Raw genomic sequence first — 18006 nt, 5'->3', positions numbered from 1 at the left:
CTCCCTTGCCTTTTATGACTCGGCTAATTCCGTTCGTTCGCGGATTGCGTTCCTCGCGTCGGTTGGGCGGGAGCAGGATAATCGTTGGGTATTATTAAGGTGTTTGAAACCATTCATATCCAATTGGCTGGTCAAACAAATCAGTCATATGTTTTCTAGATATCAATCCCTTTAATTTGTTATGTTGAAATCTMTATAATCACCATCTTCGTCCCTTTTGAAACTAACACTTCTGCTCCTACATCTTCTTCCAAGTTGATTCTGAGTCCACTGAGGATGATACTGTTGATAAGGGTGAGCTATGGCGAAATGTTGTCAAGGTTATGGAGAACTGTTCTATCATTACTTTCCCGAAAAAATGTAATAATCCAGAATATTTTATTTTATTTTTTCGAACATTTTGAAAAAGTCTCAATGAYGCTTTGCTCCTCTTTTTCTATCGATCTATTTATTTTACGTCAGTTGTTTGTTCGATTYGCTATTCTCTTACRTTTTTCTTTAATACTCACACTTGYTYTCTACCGTACTTATTCAAAATACAAACCGTTTTCTCGCCAGTGTAACCCAACAACAGAACTTTAAAAACATATACATAAATAAAGTTGAACTTTTCAGATTATTGTTTCTCCAAAAACAGAAAATAACGGTTGAACATCGCTGAAATGCGCGTAACTGCACATTTACGCCGCAAACTGAATTTTCGCCTCGATAAAAGCGAGTGTGCCAAACAACTTGTTAATTTTCAGCATTTTGCAACAGCTGCGGTGCCACAATGCGTTCTACTCAAACACGAAGGCAAAGGTTTGAAAATTTCAAATGGCAATTTAGTGGCAATAACTTTTGTGCAGCTGGCAAGGGGTTTTCTGTTTATTTTTCTATCGCACCTGCAAGCTCAGCCCAGTAAACAAAAAAAATTTTCCGAAAACAAGAGAGTAAGTGAAAGCAATTTTTTATTCTATTATTTTATTCTATTTGACTCCCAGATAAAAATCTCAACGAAAGTATTCCAAAGTACTTCAGCTTCCCGTCGTGGTTGGTCGTCCAAATTTTTAAGAGGTATCAGTGCAATTCAATCCTTGAGTCCATATGGAATTCCTATAGAAGGTCAGTTCCGCATAAGTTTTGACGAAGAGCTCTGTAATGATATCATCAACAATTTCTCGTAATTTACATGGATGTTGGCGTCTCTGCTCTGAACGTATGGAATCTGTATCAATTGGTGGTAACAGAGGAAGAAGAAGGCTTCCTCTTCGCTGTAAAGAGTGGTTGAAACTGTTTACTGGTTCTTATTATTTTTAAGTTCAATTTCGTTTTTTTTTTATTTTCACTTGGTTACTACTCTTTTTACCCACATTGTTTCTGCTATTGTTTATATTCACTTTGGCGCAAACTGCATTTCAAATTGCCATTTATTCTGTTTACTTGGCTGTGAACTTTGTAGCTAGAGGAGTCAGTACAAAAATAATCGTTCGAACAATGGCAAAGGTTAAGTTCACGTGAGTTCAATATTCACGCCAGTTGAGTTTCAATTTTACTTTCAACTATTTATTTGTACTGATATTTTTTAGGGCTGAATGCCACCATGGTTTAAAGAGCTTACACTTGAAAATAAGTTAAAAAACAGGCTCGTAAGTTTTTGGGAAATCCAAACCTCTGGAGCATTTAAGATCTTTCTGGTTTCAATGATAAAGAAAGTAGTACACATGTCTTACGTCATTACGAATCAAAAAACGAAAACTACGCTTCAGTATTTGYAACAACACAGGTAAAGAAAGCCATATGAAATCCATTATTTATCGAAAGTCTGATGATGTTAATTTAACATGAGCGACGAGAGTAAATAAACTAAAAAATGAGAAATCGCACGAGTCCTGTTATTGGAAACTGCGAATTCCGCAATCCGCAGATGTTTTTTCTTTCATAAAGGAGGCGCTTGAGACTCCAGACAGTCTGATTGGCATTCGTAGCCCAAGTCCTTCCATCGCTCAAGATACTACCTCAAATGTACTCCTTTAACACCCCTTTCAGACGAATTGATGAATTAAATGTCAAAAATAAAAACTTTTTACGTCGTTCGTTGTTCGTGGTTGTGTACGGTTGATTTCTTTCATATCGTGCGCACATATACATACTCGCTGCATAACTTCTCGTTACTTAGTGTACGGGCAATTTAAACTAGCTTTGACACTTTGTGCTTCAATTCGTTACACTTTCCACGTGTTTTTTTATACTTTCAATTCTAAAGATAAACCCACAATTTAATCGGGTAAGATCATAAACTCTTTCGCAATGCCCCCTGGGGCCAACAAGCTGGGGAATAATAGGTTTGCACTATTAGCCCCGGGTCCTAAAAACAAGAGGAAAAAGCCAGAAAATTCAACGCTGGAATTCTTCCCGGAATTACCTATTTCTAAGAAGGATGATCCCAAGTACCTCGTAATCAAATCACAGGACGCCAGAAAAACTATTGCATCCACTTCTTGCTTTGCAGTACACAAATGTATTCAGGCCATAAGTAAAGACATTAACAAACTCACATCGCTTCGTGACGGCAGCCTACTTCTTTTGGTAAAGAACCTAAAAATCGCTGACAAATTTTTACAAACCAAACATCTTCCCGGAGCTGGTGCAGTTGATATATCTCTTCACAACTCCCTGAACTCASTAAAGGGTACAATTTACGCTCCATTTATCTGTCAGCTTGCTGATGACGAAATAATTGATGGTCTAAAAGATCAAGGTGTATCCGATGTTTATAAATTTACGAAGATAAACAATGGTAACCGTTTACCGACTGGTGCTTTATTATTAACTTTTGATAAATATACTTTACCTAGTCGTATTGAAGTTTCCTGGTGTACCCTCGATATCCGTCCCTACTATCCTAATTCCATGCGCAGCAAGAATTGTCAGTTGCTGGGTCATACTGCTAAGCGTTGTAATAAGACCCCACCTTGTCCTATCTTCAACCTACCCCCAAATCATACCCCTCCCACTGAATGCTCTAGAGTTAAATGTCCTAACTGCGATGGTGAACACCCTTCTTCCTTTAACGCCTGTCCAAAATTTGTCCAGTCTAAAGAAGTACTTAAAATTAAAACTATCCACAAATGTTCGATGCGTGAAGCCATCAATTTATACAAATCTCAAATGCCTTATACTCCCTCACCATTCTCCTATGCTAATGTAACTKCTTCCAACAACAATACTCACTCAAAAAAATACATCAACATCGAAAAAACTTCAAACACTAATAATTCTAATGACAACATTAAAGCTACAACTTCAAACAATAATTCTTCATCCCCTAAAAACATACACTCAATCCATAATGATTGCCCCAAAACCACTTCTCTCTCCGTCTCTTCCCTATACAATTCTCCCTCTCCATCCTTCTCACCCCTTTCCACAACTACTACTCCTACCACTATAACCCGTTCCACAACTTCACCTGTACCCTCCTGCCATACACAATCATATATCCAAGTATCCATAGATACATAATTCTAGATATTAAATTCCAATTAAAACTTAAATTTTTCATACATATCAACTCCTCTCAAGGCAATCTACTATATCTACAGGATATAGCTTTAGAATTCGCCAAATTTTTCTCGTCAAACTCTTCTGATTATAATTTCTCCTCTGAATACTCGTATAATAAGCACTCTTTAGTATTATTAAACGAAACACATATTGCAAACAATCTATCCCTTGATTTTGTAAAAGCGTTTGATCGGGGTGGCATACATGTAGTTTTAAGRCAATTAATCGAATGGAAGGTTGGCCCCCGTATATTTAGTTTTGTTAAATCCTTTCTCTCTAAACGTAAAATCAAAGTTCTTTTGTTCTGGCACATCTTCACCGACTCTTCCTTTGGATAACGGCACTCCTCAGGGATTACCGCTATCAGTTATACTGTTCACCATAGCATTTGATGAAATCAGCTCTATCCTTTCTTCCTTCCCTATTATTCAGCATCAATTATGTATATGCTGATGATCTCCTTCTATTTTCAAAATCTTCTGAGCTTAGTTCTATATCCTCTATCTTTGAAAAAATCCTTTCTCAACTATCCCTATGGTCCCTTCCCGCAGGCGCATAAATATCGTACTTAAAATCCAGTTTACTCCACATTTGTAAAAAACATAATTGTCATTTTCCACCGATTTCATTCAACAATGTAAATATTTCATGTTCTCCTACACTTAAGTTTCTTGGATTAATTCTAGATCGTAAATATGCATTCAAACAACATTGTCAATATATTAGAAATAGAATTACTAAAAACTCAAATACTGTTAAGTACCTAGCATGCAAGCGTTCGCTCATTGGCCCATCTTTGCTAATTAAGGTTGTCAAGGCACTCATACTCTCTGTCATCAATTACGCTTTTGTATGAGAATTTTGTCCAACACTGAAAGATAAGAGAGATTCCACTTCAACACAGACCCGATTTCCCTCCTTTCTAACGCTACGGAAGAAAATATAAAAACCATCTATCGWTWYCTTAAGGAATGTGATCTATTGAGGAGAATTTAAACCAACACATTTATTCAACGCACAGCCGATAGCCTCTGAAGCTAGCGCTGCATGTTTTAGGTTGTACATATGTTATTAACATTGTATAAGCTTTTATAAATAAATAAAAAAAACAATAAATAAAAAAAAACTTTTTAAATAGTAGACACCATTTTTTCATTATTCACTGGCTTTTTATTTTTAAAACAATTTAAAAGATTTGCTTTGAGTCACCTCTCACTATATGTTATAAGATATATTTACAATATCTATTTAATTATAGTTAAGCGGTTTCTAAGGCACAACATTTATTGGCCTTAGGCCATTGTGTCSAATATACTTTCATATTTTGTCTAATACCCCCCTCATCAATGTTATTGTCTGCTATTATCGAGTTTTGTTATAGGTAGGTAGGTATGTGTTTAACCAGACTAAAGTAGCGCTAGKGTCACTCTTGTCTCATCCACTGGGAGATAATCGATGATGGTATTGATGGATCCACTGTGATGTAGGCACAGTACTCGTCTGAAGTTGATCGCTTCGGAAAAATGTTAGTCGACGTATTATAGAMATGCTCTTTTAATGATCTTAGGATGTGACTTTGCATCAAGCAGACGACTTCCGCATGATTGTTGTTTCTCACCTTTCCCTTTAGTACCTTGCGATTTCTGGGTGTTGCTTACAGAACGCCATGTAATAGTGAAGCTGTTGCTAAGTAATTCTCTCGAATTTTCCCCTACTAATAAATAGAAGACACAGTATAAAGTTTGTTAAGTATATTTAAATACGCACTTACCTTTCCACTGAGGCCATATTTAACATTGAGAAATCAGAATGGAAGCTTTTAATGATGTATATAAAAAGTTGAAAGTTTGCCTTAGTCAATCACTATCTAATTACTATTAAAYATAAAATCACACATAAAGAAAAAAGAAAAATCTTTTTTTGCGGAGGCAGCGCTCAAATGTAAACAATGCAAACAGCTGTTGCATCAAACTGAACAACGGAAATTGATTGCCAAAAATGTCATTGAAATACATTAATTGGCTTAACGTTTTGTTTTAATTCCTTGAACACAGTACCTAATTTTAAGAATAAATAATTTCAATAATATACGTTTGTTATGTTAACTACTTTTGCCTTGACTTGCCCAAATATGAGTGGTATGACACTGACATTACAAACTTAATCGATAAGTATACAACGTTATCGATACTTCTTTAGCTTTTACGGCATGTAATTATGTACCAGTTTYTTGGTTTATTTATACACTTTTAATAAAATCACAAGAAAACAATTATGATAAAAGAGGCTTTCCGCACTATTGAAATAAAATTCTTACAAAAATCTTAAAAAAAACTCTGTATATTAGTAACATCAACCCAGAGTGCAAATATGAAATTCTTATTGGGAATGGTTTGAAACTTAGGTAAATCACTTTTAATTTACATTATTGGGCACCAATGTTATCTGTATAATTTGGCATAAAGACTAATATTTACAAAATTTGAATCATTAAAGATAATAGTTTTTTTAATTACGAAAGCAATTAATGTTTCGCCGGTGGTATGTGAATCTGATGTCTAAATATTTGTTACATGACAGATGCAACTCTGCGGAAACTTTCGTTCAATTTTTGTTTTGGTTCAGTTTTTAAGAAGAAGACCGCGGTGTAGGGTTTCTGCAGCCACTACCTAAATTTCTTTTTGTTGTATTGGCTCTTAAAATATAAMTAATTGATAAACCAAAAAATTGTACGATTTTAATCAAAGCTTAGTAGAAACTTTTTAGATGTCACAGCYCTTTTCTGTGTCAAAATTTGTGTGATTTTTGTAAATTCTATTAAACACTTTTGCGCGAATGCAACCCTTCASTAGCAATTAACTAATCAGCTGTAAGTTAATAAGAATTTTCGTTTAGTTGGCTTTATTTGCAATTTTTGTTTTGTTGCTGCCTTTTCAATCGAACCTCAGCAACTAGCATGTAAAACGCGTATGACTTGTGACAGCATTGTATGGTGATAAAGAAAATTTTGTGGTTGCGCATGTGAAATTTCTTAGCGTTACGTATGCATATTTCACGAATAACTTTCTGGACAATTGGTTTTCTTTCGAAATTTGAATTTGAATTGCATGTAAAGAATAGCGGAAGTAGCACAACGCAACGGACATTGTGCATTACAGCGGATGCATTTAAGGCAAAACAAGGTGTTTGCGTCAAAATGAGATTCTTCTTGAAATCTATATTATATACATTTAAATTTAGGAAATTGTGAGCTGAAAAATCAATGAAATGCTGCAAACTGGCGCAACCGTCAACGGACCAGCAATAATGATGAACCAATTACCGACGCCCATGGGTCCGCAAACGCCAACGCAGGCTGCAGCAGAGCAACCCAACAACCAACGGCGCATTGCGGAACCTCTGCATATCCAACGGCTGGAGGCGGCTTTAAATATGCGACCTTTCATGGAACACGCAAAAAAGGTGTTATCACAACCGCTCAGCAGTGGTGATGATTCTAACGCTACAGAAGAAGAACAACAAGGCGCGGGCGTTACGGACAATTCTGATGATGAGGGTGGTGGTGCACGCAAAAAACGCACCCGGCGACTTGGTACCAAAGAAGGTATAGTAGCGGGAAATAATGATAAATGTTGTGCAGTAACGATTATTAATATGTATTTTTTTAGAGCGCCAAAGTGTCAAAACGCATTTATTCAACTTCAATGACATTACAAATGAAAGGGAGTGGCTGTACGACGTGCTGCTCAGCGATACTGATACTGAGACGGAAATAAGTGACGAAGATGATTATGTAAAAGAATTACTGAAAACACATATATTCGAACAGAGACATCGCGAAAACTTCTATAAAAAGACAACGGTAAGGCCAAAAAATTATATCCTTAACAGGAYATATTAGAAATAACACCTAGTCTCTATGAAATATATACGCACATGGTCAGCATGACGGACTGAGTTTAATCATCTGTCTGTCCGTCTGTATATACGGGAACTAGTAGCTCAGTTTTTGAGATAACGACGTAAAATTTTACACACGTACTTTTCTCTAAGAGCATAGCACACAGCTGCCATACAGACTAGTCGATGAAAATTCTGCTGTAATATGAAAAACTTTTTTATTGATAATAAAAAAATCCCCAATTTTGGAATAGATTATTGCCCAAAATAACGGTATAATCTTCGAAAAAGATTCACATTCAGATTGGACCACCGTGGCATAAATATAGCTACCATACAAATGGTCCGTTTCCACAACAGTCGGTTTTAAGTAAAAGAGACAGACCCGGATTTTTATCCAGACAAGGACATCCTTCGAAATTACTTCAGAAATGTTTTCTACCGCTTCAACAACAATCGATGAAACTCAACTTTGTGTATGGAATCATAAGTATTTGTTTTTTAACTTCGGTGCAATCGAAGTTAACGTTTTTTCTTGTTTCTTAATTTTTTGTGCGCTCTTATAAAGAAATTTATATTATAGAATACTCAATACGCATATTACGGTGCTGGTGTGCTCTCCAACCATGACATGTTTCCCGAACATCAACAATCTATAGTAGGCGTGCGTAAACGTAGGCGGCGCACTAAGAAGGAGAAGCCCATAAAACCGCCGAAGTTGCCGAAAGAGCCCAAAATGCGTAAGCCACGCAAACCAAAAGTCGAACAACCTGAGCCTGGWGAAATCCCACCGTCCGAATTGAATAATTATGCCTTTGGTGACACTTCCGCAGTTAATGATGAGGATGACAATATAACCGATGAGTTGGATAGCACTTTAGATGCCAACCTATCACTACTACCACCGAGTGGTGTGCCACATAGCGGACGTGGACGTCGTCGTAAGAGTCAGCAAGCACGTACACCCGAAGTAATGGCAGCACGGCGACGWCGTGTCTGGCAATTGATGGCCAAAAAGGAGCTTGGTCGCTGTCAGCGCGGCAAGGCCAACAATCACAARGAAGTGCTGCAAAATTGCAAACGTGTGGCCACTATGTGCTCGAAGGTTGTGCGCCAACGCGCTATGATTTCACAAAAAGTCATGAAGGAGACCGTGTGGCGCGCCAAACGACTCACGCGCGAAATGATGGGCTACTGGAAGCGCTATGAGCGTGTGGAGCGCGATACGCGTCGGCGCATGGAACGCGAAGCCGAGGAGCAGCGCAAGATGGATGTTGAAATCATAGAGGCCAAGCGGCAGCAAAGAAAACTAAACTTCCTCATCACACAAACGGAGCTTTACGCGCATTTTATGTCGAAAAAGTTGGGTCAGGGCACTGAAGAGGAGCAACTGCGTATACTAAATCAATTGGATGAGGAGATCAATCCGCGTTTAGCCGCTTACGACGACTATGATGCTGATCACTACAARTCGTTGGCGCAGAAGAACGCTGAACTGGCTTTCTCTGCTGATCGCGATAAGACGCGGCGTTTCGATGTGGCGGCGCATTTGAAGCAGGAGAACGAGTCTGCAGACAGCAGTGCCATGGAGAAAATTAAAAAAGAAGAGGATGAAACGGAGTCGTCAGTGCCAGTGACACCGGCAAAGGCCGATGTGCCGCAGCCTGAAATGTTTAAAGGCACACTCAAGACCTATCAAATTAAGGGTACGTATTTTATGAGTTTTTTTACAAGAAATATTTTATAATATCGTACTATAAACAATTGCAGGTGTAACCTGGCTCGCTAATCTCTATGAYCAGGGCATTAGCGGCATACTCGCCGACGAGATGGGTCTCGGCAAAACTGTGCAGTCAATTGCATTTCTTTGCCATGTGGCCGAGCGCTACGGTGTTTGGGGTCCATTTCTAATCATCTCGCCGGCGTCGACGCTGCACAACTGGCAGCAGGAGATGCAACGTTTCGTGCCGGACTTCAATGTCGTGCCCTATTGGGGTTCGCCGAATGAGCGCAAAATTCTGCGTCAATTTTGGGAGCAAAAGGATCTGCACACGCGTGACGCCAGCTTTCATGTGGTCATCACATCGTATCAACTGATCGTATCCGACTACAAATACTTCAATCGAATTAAGTGGCAATACATGGTGTTGGACGAGGCACAGGCCATAAAGAGCGCCTCCTCGATGCGCTGGAAGCTGTTGCTCGGCTTCAATTGCCGCAATCGGCTGCTGCTCAGCGGTACGCCCATACAAAACAGCATGGCTGAGCTGTGGGCGCTCTTGCATTTCATTATGCCCACACTCTTCGACTCGCACGATGAGTTCAACGAATGGTTCTCGAAGGATATTGAGTCGCATGCGGAGAATAAGACGGGCATCGATGAGAAGCAAATATCACGTCTGCATATGATACTCAAACCATTCATGTTGCGACGCATCAAAAAGGATGTGGAGAATGAGCTCTCCGATAAGATTGAGATTATGGTCTACTGCCCGCTGACCATACGMCAGAAACTGCTYTACATGGCGTTAAAGAAGAAAATACGCATCGAGGATTTGTTGCATTTCACTGGAGGTGGCGCGGGTAGCGCCGGTGATGGTCATCATTTCGATAAGAATTTCACATCAAATCTCATGAACTTGGTCATGCAGTTCCGTAAGGTATGCAACCATCCCGAGCTCTTCGAGCGACGCGACGCGAAAAGTCCGTTTGCCATGCGCTGTGAGGAGTATGTGCTGCCGCGTTTGGTCTACTCCGAATGCTTGCTGCAACGCGCYTTACCCAGCAAGCGGCATTTGCTGTTCAATAGGTATCCATCTAACTTATTTTCTAAGCACCTTCTTTTAACTATCTTTTTTTTCTTGCGCGCCAGTTACTCCATCTTCAAGGCGGCTTATATGCATAGAACGCTCTTCAGTGAACCGCATTCCGGTGGTACCAAAAAGACCAGTGAGCACTATGCGCGCTATGTGGACTTGAATGCCAGCGACAGTTGCTGTTTCAGTTTCGCGCGTTTGTGCGATCTCTCGCCGCGTGATTTGGAGGATGTTACCATCAACGGACTGATTACCTGGTAAGTGCGCTGTTTTTGAATAACTGTTATTAATTCACTCCAATATTATTAATTCACCATACTTTTGTGAATTTACCACACCTTTTATTAATTCACCATAATTTTGGTAATTCAACACACCTTTTATTAATGCACCATAATTTTATGAATTCACCATACCTTTATTAATTCACCATTATGAATTAACCATACCTTTATTAATTCACCATAATTTTATGAATTCACCATACCTTTATTAATTCACCATACTTTTGTTAATACACCACAATTTTGTTTATTCGCCACATTTCAGCATACTTCACTATCGCCGCCGATTGCTGCAATATGCTTTGCTCGCCTACCGCCGTCAATGGTGGCCACATCATAAGTCCACGCGCTTTCAGCTCTTGGAACCGACGYTGGAGCAATCGCTGCAGCCTAGTTTTATGTTGCAACAAAGTGTTTTGCGYAATTTCCTCTTCACTGGTGTGGTGAGTACATAAAAATCCAGATTTGAACAGTCACTGAAACGGTAACAYAACTTGAAAAACCAACAGACGAGCCGTGAGAGCACCATTTATGCCTTCGGGGGTTACAAAACGGTGAATATACAGGAAACGATCGAACACCGTGTTATACGCAGCAAACGCATTGGTGATCCGACGCAAAAAATGSMGCACATGCGTTTCAATGAAGATYTGGACATAAAAACGGAATATGATTTGGAGAGCAGGGTAGACGGCAGCAGCACGCCAGCCAAGTCACATAAGTCCACATCGAAGCATAAAGATGATGTCAGTGGCAACGCYAAGTTGCTGCCCGAATTTCCGCACGTGCCACGCACACCCACCGTATACCAGTGCGAGGCGCTCGAAATGCCGCGYTTTCTCTACGGACTCAGTCAGCGCGTACAGGCCGTCAAGCGAAACTTATAGTAAATATCTTGATATGTTTAGTGTACTAAAGTAATAATCCTCTTATAAAATTGYTTACAGTTGTGAGAGCCGCGACGCTGCTTGGGCTCAAATACGCCACCTACAGTGTGAGAACGCCGTAGGTTTGCAGTTGGTAAACACTGCGCTGGAGCTGTGTCGCCCGCGCTATGGCTGGTCGTCGATTGTTGTGCCGGATAAGCAAACGCTCGTGTCCGATGCCGGCAAACTGGCGGTGCTGGATAGCTTGYTGACGCGCCTCAAAGCGCAGGGTCACCGTGTGCTTATCTACTCACAAATGACGAAAATGATTGATTTGTTGGAGGTGCGTAGTGCCAAAATTACCGCTAAGGSTTGAGTCATTCAAATGATTTTATGTTCTTTTAGGAGTACATGTGGCATCGCAAACACCGCTACATGCGCCTGGATGGTTCGAGTAAGATTTCGGCGCGTCGTGACATGGTGGCCGATTTCCAGACGAGAGAAGATATTTTTGTTTTTCTACTATCCACACGCGCTGGCGGTTTGGGTATTAATTTAACGGCAGCGGATACGGTGAGTGCTGTTTTTTTTATTATTTATTATATATTGTTTTGGTTTTGTGGACTTAGTAAATCACTTATTGATAGAAACGGTTTTGCGTTAATTCTTTTTCGTTTGATTTCTTACGTCCTTGTGTTTTGAGACATAGCTATCAGCTTAAATAAGCAATATTCGTTCAAACCTTAAAATTAAAAGTCTCTGTTTTCAACCTCTGCCCCTTTAAAACCCCTCTAAAACCTCTKCCGTGCTTTGGGTCCGGCATCCAGGTACAATGCAACTGCACATTCAACAGATAAAGTCAGTTCTTCCCGCATTTGGGTTTTAACCACAACCCCCCCAGGGGCCAGTAGGCATTAGCAGGTTGGAGTAAACTCCAAGGCCTCCTGCTTCCCGTGGTACCAGAATTAAGTCTCCGGTCAGACCCCGTAGCCTAAGCTACTACCGGTTGAGCTTCCATACGGCTCTGAACTGGTGCCAGAGGTTGGACACCTCATACAAAATYTAACCCTAATTCCCAGCTAACCCACTGTTCGGTATTCCGACTAGTGGAGATCACATCACTAACATCTAATCGTCCATCAGTTCAGCTAATCCCCATACCACCCAGATCCCTAATGTCCGAGTACATCGGACATTCTGCTAATAAATGCACCCCATCCTCTACCCCCGCCTCACAAAAACATCTCGATCTATCAGATAGCTGATACTGATGCAAAAATGCATTCACAGACCCATGCCTCGTGAGCAAAAAACTCAGACTCAGACAGAGTCTGAAGTCTGGGTTATCCTCAACGAACCCAACACCTCGAATGTACTCGTAGGACACTCGGCCGTTAGGATTATTTATTGTCTCAACGTTCTTGCCACCTACACCTTACCCTATCATCTAGAAGCCTCTTGCTCCCTAGATATCCCTCCCTCTCCACATCATGGTCGGAAATCCAGTAACTCCCTAGCAATGACACACTCAAGCCCTTTCTTAATGCAACAGCTCGCGGTTTATCAGGTTAAGAAGGAGTGCACTTAACAAAACCTGCATAGCATCCGTTGAGAGTGCGACATAAGGCAAACCGACAGGTTTTTGGGACCCCGAGACAGTCGTTGCTACTTCCCACCACACAGCGGCTCCATATGTGTCACAGGTCACAAACAATCACTCCTCAAAATGCGTCGTATTTTGCCTAYGATTGCCTGCAATCGCTCCTTAACATTCGTCAAGATGCTGACCTCGATGTGTCAAATCCCCTACCTACACCCCAAGCATTCACAATATCTAATAGATGCCCTCCCTCCCGCTCTAGCTCAGATCGCGTGCGATATTCGACCATAAGAAGATGGGCGTCCGCATACCCACAACTTTAAGAGAGTGGCCCGAGCTGCCCAAGCAGAGTTTCCATCATAAGCTTCCAAATATGTTATATGGACCACTGATGGAGTCCTGCGGGCAGCCACGAACAACTCCAATTCCCATTCATGCCAACAAGAGAGGTCTTTCTGTCCGAAAAATAACTACGCCAAAAAGTAACGCTCGATCCCAGCCTAGGTAATCAAACGCCCCCCTTGAAGTCAACAAATATTTGTTGGCATTCTCCCTAACGACATTCTGAACATAAAACTATGCATCCTCTATACTGCGTCCTTTCCTGAAMCCATACTGCCTATCCGACCACATACCCCGCGTTAGCTCCTGAAGTCGTCCCACCATGGATCTTTCCAGCATTTTTCCAAGTACTGGAAGGAGACTGATGGCCCGATAAGGAGAGGAACAACCCTAGCACTTTTCCACTCACGTGGAAAGTATCCTTCCCAGACGCACTTATTGACGAAATCAAGAAAATATCTCTTGGTGCGCCTTGGAGGCATCTCCACTGCAGTGATGGTTTCTGCAAGTTTTAACGACAGCGACTGCCATGTTAAAATCCAGTCTGCTCTCCCCTCMGTCCAGTTAGTGAATATGGTCGCTGTAGACTTATTGGCGGAGAGTATCACCAGCGATTCCATTGCCTTATGTCAAAATCGTACAATTATCTGAATTTAGCAATTTAGAAGTTAAACAGTAAGGTGTAAACACCATGCTACGGAACCCCTTGTTTAATTCTCCTTAACTTAGAATTTCGACTTCGAAATAGTACGGATGGTCGCCGACTGCTCAAATGGTCCACCTTCCTAAGCCCTGGATGGAGCTTACATTGGTCGACGTTTTCTTTTGGCTTTGTGTGATTGGCTGTGTGAAAAGTTTTTGTSAAGACCAACGCTACTTAGATCCTCCTTTTAGACGATGAACATTTGTGGGCGTTTATGACGCTCACTGCTGTGGTAGGGTTGCGTATTTTCCGAAAACAATGTTGATAGTCTGTTGGACTCAGGTAATGAGAGWAGGTCGGCAGTAACATGGCCKCAAGTGTCTTCACTACTGGGGAAATGAGAGTTATCGGACGATAAGAGTCCCCTAAGTTGACGGGTTTCCCAGGTTTCAATAATGGAACCACACTTCTGACTTTCCACACGTCGCGTATATGAAGAGTGATCGACTACATGTTAAGGACCCAAGTTAGGCATGCCCGTCGGGAAGATGTTTTAGCATCAACATGTTTATCCCATCTGGGTCAATGGATTTCGGCGATTTTGTCTTGCTGAAAAGACTCTAAAATTCCTCATCGATGAAAGTATTTATGTGACTCGTAGTCTTTTATTTTTTTGCGCCACCGTATAACACATATTTTGTCCTTGTCGGCTGAAAGGTGCAAACTGTCTGCTAAAATAGCTCGTGCAYTTCTTCGAATTTTCGAAATCTCCAAAATGTTATATCTTATGCGGGGATTACAGAACTTGGGTTGGCGTAATACCTTACGCATCGCGCTTATTTGCCAAAACTGCTGCTTCGGCTGGGAAATTGTACGGAGGTCCGCGATTTCACGTACTTCTTCGGTTCCGAGAAGGTATAACTATCGAATTGAAATTTAACAAGGTCGATGTGGGTCGCTACTGCCAATGTACACTGCAGAGGTCTGGACGCCTGTTTAGAATGCCAATATCTTAGTAAAAGAAATAAAACAAAAACATCTCAACAAAAACAATTTCGAAAATTATTTCCTCCGTTAATGTGTGGAAAAGAAATACATACACAAACAAAAAAAAAGTGAAATTTGTTATTGTCAAAATGTGTTTATTCTTGCTTTGAACATAATTTATTTACATGAATAAACCGTATTACTCAAAATTTTCTTCAAAATGCGTTCCTTCCGAACGGCAAGTAAAGAGGCTGATCGGCGTAAAGATCAACCAACCACCAGTCGTCGCTTTTCGCCCGAATGCCCTGTTGAAGTGCACAAGAACATTAAGAAACAACCGAAATTTCTACCCATGGGGAAGGGCGTGGCGTTAGCACCGCTACATTGCCGCTTAGCACACAAGTTGCGACTCGCCATCTACGAAGGCAACTCGGCAAATCCGCGACAAAATAGATTTTTGAAGACAGCAGTGCGCTACGTCACCGAACAGGGTCTCGCCATGCATGAAGCGTACCAAATCATCAATACTTACGCCGATACRCGCACCACACTACACCGCCAGCTGCTGCAAATACGCTGCAACCGTAGGATATTTCTCATYTGCACATTAYGCTCGGTGCTTACGGCCGAACTGAAGTCACGTCTGTTGCCGTTGATGCGGAACTACAATGCCAGCTTCGTGCACGTCATGCACAACTTCTTCAGCAGCGCCACCATCGAGGCGATCATCTCGCTGCAGACCTCGCTGGATTTCAGCGATCTCGAGGGYTCGATTATGCGTGACGCGATCGCTTGCAAAGCTCAAGGCATCGAAATGGTCGACTATGAAACGGGCGCTGTAAACTTTAAGTGCGACCCGAGCGAATTGGAAACTGTGCTGAAGGCAGTCASTGCCAAGGGCTATACGGTGCTGCATACCGAATACAGTTTCAAGGCGAAGAGGTGCATAAAGCTTGATGAACGCGAACGTGCGGAGTATAAAAGTTTTCGYACAAAGCTTTCCAAGGCGYACGATTTCGATAAGTTCTTCGATAATGTAGCGCCGCAGGAGTTCGTGGTTGAGGATGAGCCGGCCGTCGTARGCGCCGACGAGATAGTTAAGACGTTGTAGTGTGGATTTTTTGGGAACAAACCGCGTTTTACTTGCTGTTTTGTTGATTTTCGCGAATATGTAGACTTTCTCAATTTCTCTCTCTCTCCAAATTAGGGGGTTAGAGGAATTTTGACAATTTTTTTTTTATCATAAACACGTTACAAATTTAATGTGTACAMAATTCTAAGAATTTTGCGTTTCCACCAAGATTTAATTAAATTTAATCTAAATAATAAATGTCTGAAAGCTATTCTACAACCGATTTTTCATAAAGGGGGTTTTAATTTATAACCTCCAATTAATTATCTTGCGCTATCGCCAGATCCTTTTATCCCGTTGTCGATGCCAAGAGATTCAGGGAGGCCTTTCTACACAATAAGGCAAGCCTCACTTCCGCACTCCCWAGTTGTCGAGTTTTTACAGGTCGTGGTGATCAAACCTAACCTCACTTAACCACTCATTACGAATATTATATTGGTTGCCAAAAAAGTCTTGCGGTATTTTCGCTAGTGGGCGCTGAGAGCGCGTAGTTCTAGTTTTATTTGTCACATCGGGTCATGCTAAACCTTTTTGGAAAGCTCATTTCACGCGCTAACACGTGTTTGATTGATTGTCGTTTCTTTTACGTCGTTCGTGAGTTATAGCGTCGCAAACATGGAGCAAAATAAAGAGAAAACACGGCATATTTTACAGTGCTACTACGATAAAGGCAAAAATGCATCTCAAGCCGCSAATAAAATTTGTGCAGTTTATGGACCCAATACAGTTTCCATTTCCACCGCACAAGGATGGTTTCAACGTTTTCGTTCTGGTGTAGAGGTGGTCGAAGGTGCGCCACGCTCCGGAAGGCCTAACGTCKAAAATTGCGATAAAATCGCTGAATTGGTCGAAAGAGACCGGCATAGTAGCAGCCGTAGCATCGGTCAAGAACTGGGCATGAGTCATCAAAACCAATTTTAGGAACAATTGAAAATTCAATAAAAAATACCGCAAGAAATGCCGCAAGACGCCGAATCGACTCTCCAATATCAAAAAAAAAAAAACTTGAAAAAGCAAAGAGAACAGTGAGAATTATCAAAATCGGGTGCCTATAACATATATGTAGATATCCTAGAACCGAATTATTATATAAATATAAATTCACGTTTTCTGGTAATCGTAAACTTTTCTGAATAACGAGTGAGTATTAATTAAAAATTTGCCTAAAAAGAACATACCAATACGAAAAGTAACACTTCAGTGCGATAACAATAATCAATTTATATTTCATTCAATCCAGCGATTCAAAACGCAATTGATGTCACAAATCAGAAAKTCAAAATATTGTCACAATAATGTTTCAGAAAAAAATAGGAGTTATTGCTATTCATGTCCGGTTTTCATTCGTGGCCATATCTACGCATCGGCCAACCATTGACCCACCAACTCGGCTATTTTCTCTTTCGAGGCACGYATCTGTGCCGTATCGTCGCTGCTAATCGAAGTGAAATCGGCGCAATGCGATGCTTGTGGTAAGATGGTGGCGCCATACTCGGCTGTATGGCCGACGGCACTCCATGGGTCTAGTTCACCGTGTGTCTGATAAATATTTGTCACTTCCGGCTCATAGCCGCCAAAATCCACATTGGTCTGCGCAGCTTTGGCGTTGATATTTTCGTTGGTGTATTCATCGCCGAAAACGTCTTTGCACAGAGTGGTCGAGAGTAGTGGGGGGAATTTGGTRCCGAAGGGTTGATCAAGTGAAGTGGACGATTGATACCAACCGTATTCGTTGCAGGTCTGATAGTACCAGGGGCGGCCTGAGGGGCAAATAACAGAAGTGTTACATTGATATGATATTTTAAAATTTATTGTACATAGTGTTATMTTATTTCAATTGATTTCAAACTTTGGAAATTACTGCTCTACATTCTCATTTGTGGAAAATGT

General features: G+C 41.0%; 3 protein-coding genes and 1 long non-coding RNA gene across 7 annotated transcripts in view; 2 read left to right on the top strand and 2 right to left on the bottom strand.

The window, feature by feature from the left end:
- Window positions 1-4130: 4130 nt before the first annotated feature.
- LOC108972898 lies at window positions 4131-4438 on the bottom strand. The gene is made up of 2 exons (XR_001993680.1): window positions 4310-4438; window positions 4131-4228 (listed from the first exon to the last, which is right to left on the bottom strand). It is a non-coding gene; the product is annotated as an uncharacterized LOC108972898 (long non-coding RNA).
- Window positions 4439-6355: 1917 nt separating this feature from the next.
- The window catches only part of LOC108972899 (putative DNA helicase Ino80), an 80607-nt gene continuing 68956 nt past the window's right edge, over window positions 6356-18006 (top strand). For 3 of the 4 annotated variants that reach the window (XR_001993681.1, XM_018939789.1, XM_018939791.1), the window contains exons 1-10: window positions 6491-6728; window positions 6787-7150; window positions 7215-7408; window positions 8030-9152; window positions 9217-10255; window positions 10319-10519; window positions 10812-10989; window positions 11056-11432; window positions 11494-11755; window positions 11818-11985. Coding sequence is in view for 3 of the 4 variants with exons in the window: in XM_018939789.1 (XP_018795334.1) it covers window positions 6814-7150; window positions 7215-7408; window positions 8030-9152; window positions 9217-10255; window positions 10319-10519; window positions 10812-10989; window positions 11056-11432; window positions 11494-11755; window positions 11818-11985 (3879 nt within the window). In the remaining variant the exon portion in view is untranslated. Of the gene's footprint in view, window positions 6416-6490; window positions 6729-6786; window positions 7151-7214; window positions 7409-8029; window positions 9153-9216; window positions 10256-10318; window positions 10520-10811; window positions 10990-11055; window positions 11433-11493; window positions 11756-11817; window positions 11986-18006 lie in introns of those variants that run through there. The other variant, XM_018939790.1, reaches the window with a different exon arrangement.
- Window positions 15171-16274, top strand: LOC108972902. The gene has a single exon (XM_018939794.1). It carries the CDS (start codon window positions 15205-15207, stop codon window positions 16093-16095), a length of 891 nt encoding a protein of 296 aa, XP_018795339.1. The 5' UTR covers window positions 15171-15204; the 3' UTR covers window positions 16096-16274.
- The window catches only part of LOC108972900 (putative serine protease K12H4.7), a 3470-nt gene continuing 2776 nt past the window's right edge, over window positions 17313-18006 (bottom strand). The window contains exon 6 of the mRNA XM_018939792.1: window positions 17313-17876. Coding sequence (XP_018795337.1) covers window positions 17473-17876 — 404 coding nt within the window. The 3' untranslated portion in view covers window positions 17313-17472. The remainder of the gene's footprint in view (window positions 17877-18006) is intronic.

This window comes from Bactrocera latifrons, unplaced genomic scaffold, assembly GCF_001853355.1.
Source record: "Bactrocera latifrons isolate USDA-ARS-PBARC rearing strain unplaced genomic scaffold, ASM185335v1 scaffold_438, whole genome shotgun sequence".
Classification (NCBI taxonomy): domain Eukaryota; kingdom Metazoa; phylum Arthropoda; class Insecta; order Diptera; family Tephritidae; genus Bactrocera; species Bactrocera latifrons.
Note: the sequence above shows the minus strand (reverse complement) of the source record. Positions and strands in the feature narration are given on the sequence as shown.